The following is a 4,448-nucleotide window of genomic DNA, read 5'->3' as shown; positions in this document are numbered from 1 at the left end:
CACTCACTCACTCACACACACACACACACACACACACACACACAATAAATATTTTGTTTCCCAAAAAAATCTGTATCCAAATATCATGTAACCCGATTATCACACACATCAATTCAAACAATCTAAAACACTTTTACACAAATGAAAAAAAATGACAAAATGAAAGTAATAAAGCATTATTATTGTTAACAACTTGAAACCATTCAAAAAATGCATTACTTGAAACCAGTGATTATTTATATTTAATTATTTATAAGCTATTATAGTTTTTATTAATATTTTGAATTAGTTTTTATCCTTATAATTTCAGTATGTGATTTTGTCAGTTTTTTTTATTTGTATATTACTATTAAGGTTTAATTTATTTTTATTTTTTTACACTTTCCAGTTCGTAAACTCAAACTTATTTCAGTCGTGTGTGTGTGAGTGACAGAGTATGTGTGTGTGTGTGTGTGTGTGTGTGTGGACACCTGAAGAAGGCAATTACAGCGGCACGACACGAGCAGCACGAGAGTAACAGGATCATTAGCTCTGTGTTCATTACTGCAGTAATGCAGCTCTGCTCAGATCCAGTTACACTAACACACACCTGAGACACCAAACAGCATCATTTTACTGTCTGAAGAGTTTCAATTTCATCAATAGCATCTTTAACGTTTTTAAAACAATCATCTAAAAATGTTTGCTTAGTATTTCTTCAAATTATAAACAGGTTTTATACATTTTTATCAAATGGTTTTATAAATTCAATCTTAAATTTAAAAGTATTGGGTATTTTGTTTGCAAATCATTTTGAGAATGCTCGTTTCTCCATGAACTATAATTAACTAATAATATCTTAAACCGACACGAACTAATCAACTGAAATGCAACCAACAATCCACTGCTGAAATGAACACAAATTAAAAGCACATTTTGGGGGTGGATGGATAAATAAATAAATAAATAAATAAAACTGGAAAACTAAATAAAAATCTTGAATCAGACTAAAACTGATAATTAAAACAGTCATAACTACAGGCAATGCCAATATGGTCACTGATATATTTCCAAATCTAATTCTTGTGTTACGAATTAAAATAAAAATTTGCAAAACAAAATAGCGATTAATAAAACAGTACTAATTATGACTAATACCAATATGGTCACCAATATATTTCCACAAATAATTATTGGAAAATAGTAATAAATTAAAATAGAAATAAAGAAAATTTGAAAACAAAATAACACTAATCTTCAATAAAAAAAAAAAGTTCTCTCCTTTTTTTTTTTTTTAAAGCAAACATGGACAACAAAATAAAAATGTAGAATCAGACTGATGTTGATAATTAAAACAGTGCTAATTATGGCTGAAACCAATATGGAGAGTTTGGGGTCAGTGTGTTTGTTATTTTGGGACGGAGAGCTCCGTCTGTAACTGAAGAACATGATCTGTGAGCCGAGGTGTGACACACAGGTGTCAGGTGAACTTCAGTCTTCACACCTGTCTCACCTGCACCTGATCTCCAGCCAGCTGCCCAGATTCTGAGCACATTATACTGCAGCACCACATACACTCTTCACATAAAAGCAATCCCATCAGGCATCAGTGGAAATATCCATTCAATGCGCCTAATGTTGACAAATGTTGATTGTAACAAATCAATTCAATACTGTAATTGACCAATAAAAATAGTTCAAATTCTATTCAAACTGTATTGATGAATGAATGAATGAATGAATGAATGATGAAAATATATGATATATTTATTTTTAAGCATATTTTAAATTTTATAAAGTGTGTTACTTTGTAAAGAACAATGGAAACTATGGAAATGCTTGTTTCTGCATATGGAATATTATAAAGAAGTGAAAAAAATAATTATAAACAATTGTATAAATTAAAAAATTCTAAGCAATTTTAAAAGAATTTAAAAAGGTTCATATATACATATATATGCATGTAGCATCCTATCCTTCCTTTAAATATACACATGCATGTGTGTGTATTTATGTATACATAATAAATATACACAGTACACACACATATATTATGTAAACAAAAACTTTTATTTTGGATGCGATTAATCGTTTGACAGCACTAATATATATATATATATTTATCTCTTTATTTCAAAGATTGTAAAATGCATAGCTAATATTAAGTTGAAAATGTTTATTTTGTTCAAAAAAAGTATGAAACATTTACTTTTGTTTATAAAAATGCTTGTTTCTGTATATTGACCATTAAAAAAGTGAAACAAAATTACTTTACAAACACAATTATAAACTACATTTTTAAAATGTCTTTCAAAAAATGTAGTTTTTAAAGAAAAATAATCGTAATTTTTTAAAATATATAAATATTATGCATATTTTACAAACTTTTAAGTATGATTAAAATGATGTATTATGTAAAATTATGTATTTTTCATATTAAAAGTTTGTGAAATACATGGTCAATATTAAGTTAAAAACACTCTTATTTTGTTTGTAAAAATCATGGAAATACTTTTTATATATTACCTAATAATTAATAAAAGTAAACTTGAAAAAAAAAAAAAAAACTTAAACGCAAGTAACAATTCACTGCTAAAACTAAATAAAACTTAGTTAACTATATTACCTAATAATTAATAAAAGTAAACTTGAAAAATAAAAATAAAAACTTAAACGCAAGTAACAATTCACTGCTAAAACTAAATAAAAGTTAGTTAAAAATAACATCTTAAAAGGACATATTATTGTAAGTATAAAAACTATTTAAAAAAACAAAATGATAAAAAACATATAAATATATATAAAAAATAAAATTGGTATTTTTTCTTAAATTGATATTTTTTCTCCCCTCGCAGAAGGGAACAGCACTAGTGTATCTGTGAGTCTGCGTTTCCCAAAAGCATTGGTTTCAATGGGGCTATGATGTAGTTCAGTCTTACTGTTTATAGGCCGGGGCGACCCAGTACGGGTTCTCAGCGGCTTCTTTGGCGTGACGCAGGATGGCCTCTCGCGGGTTGCTGTCGTCGGTTTTGTCCAGGGCGATGTTTTTGACGATGAAGGAGGACAGTGTCCCGCCGTGGGCCGCCACACGACCGCCTCGACCTGCGCCGGGACAGAAGCAGAGATCAGAGCAGAATCACACACAAATCACCTCCAGCATTCAGAGGCAGCGTTGGGGAAAGTTACTTTTAGAAGTAATGCGTTACAATATTGCGTTACTCCCTAAAAAAGTAACTAATTAAGTTACTTAGTTACTTTTTATGGAAAGTAATGTGTTACGTCACTTTTGAGTTACTTTTTAAATCTGGGCAGTCCGAAAATTGACCCTTATGACTGGTTTTGTGGTCCAGGGTCACATATAATAAAATTCAGAGGCAGCGTTGGGGAAAGTTACTTTTAAAAGTAATGCATTACAATCAGTGTTGGGCAGTAACGCATTACTTAGTAACGTGTTACTGTAATTTAATTACTTTTTTAGTAACTAGATTAATTAGAATTAGAATCAGTAATTTGATTACATTTTCAGAGTAACTTGCCCAACACTGGTTACAATATTGCGTTACTCCCTAAAAAAGTAACTAATTACAATACTTAGTTACTTTTTATGTAAAGTAATGCGTTGCGTTACTATTTAAATCTGGGCAGGGCTTGCTTGCTTGTTTTTAATATAAAAAAGATCCTCTTTTACAAATGTAAAAGCCCTTTCACACCAAAAGTGAAGTGAATGCGCCTCAGGCTGAAGGAAATGTAAATTCACGTCTGTACAGTAGAGGGCGCCGCTTAAACTAATCACATGAAGAATATGACGCAGGAGAAGTAAGTTCAACACTATTGAGCAATAACACAAATCAAACACAAATGTGTCAGTTTTGCTTAGTATGATTGTATTATTAAATGAGCCGTTCCATTTCAGTTTATTTACTGTGAGGTTTGTGATTTTTGGTACTGAAACTTGGGATGTGTCAATACAATTTAAAAATGTATTTGTACTTTTCTATAAATAAACATTAATAATTTATGTATTAATTATTAATTTATTAGTTAATAATAATGTATTAATTTATTTATATAGTTGATACATTTTATATTCATAATTATAACATCATAAATTTATTATATTATAAATATATATTCATATTTTTTACAAATATAAAAAAATACAAAGACTATATATAAATGAATTTATTATTATTTATAAATTAATATACAAAGTGAATTAATCTATATTAATATAAAATTATATTTTATATTATATTTGTGGAAACTGTGACATTTTATATTCATAATAATATTTAGATATTATAAATATATATTAATATTTATTATTTATATAAAAATAAAAATTTATATAAATACTGTGTATAAATGAATACACATTGAACAAATTCATTGATTTATTAATTAATTAATATTAATGTAGCATATTTTATATTTGTGGAAACTGAGATACAGTTTATAATGATATTATA

The 4,448-nt window shown here is 28.1% G+C and overlaps 1 protein-coding gene across 1 annotated transcript in view; it reads right to left on the bottom strand.

Annotated features, from left to right (window-relative positions):
- LOC107727897 (WD repeat-containing protein 70-like) overlaps positions 1-4,448 on the bottom strand; it is a 92,162-nt gene that overhangs the window by 1,433 nt on the left and 86,281 nt on the right. The window contains exon 17 of the mRNA XM_016537937.1: positions 2,919-3,081. Within this exon, the coding sequence (XP_016393423.1) occupies positions 2,919-3,081 (163 nt within the window). The remainder of the gene's footprint in view (positions 1-2,918; positions 3,082-4,448) is intronic.

Source organism: Sinocyclocheilus rhinocerous, unplaced genomic scaffold, assembly GCF_001515625.1.
Source record: "Sinocyclocheilus rhinocerous isolate Xijiao unplaced genomic scaffold, SAMN03320098_v1.1 scaffold42, whole genome shotgun sequence".
In the NCBI taxonomy this organism is placed as follows: domain Eukaryota; kingdom Metazoa; phylum Chordata; class Actinopteri; order Cypriniformes; family Cyprinidae; genus Sinocyclocheilus; species Sinocyclocheilus rhinocerous.
This window is presented reverse-complemented; position numbering and strand designations above follow the sequence as displayed.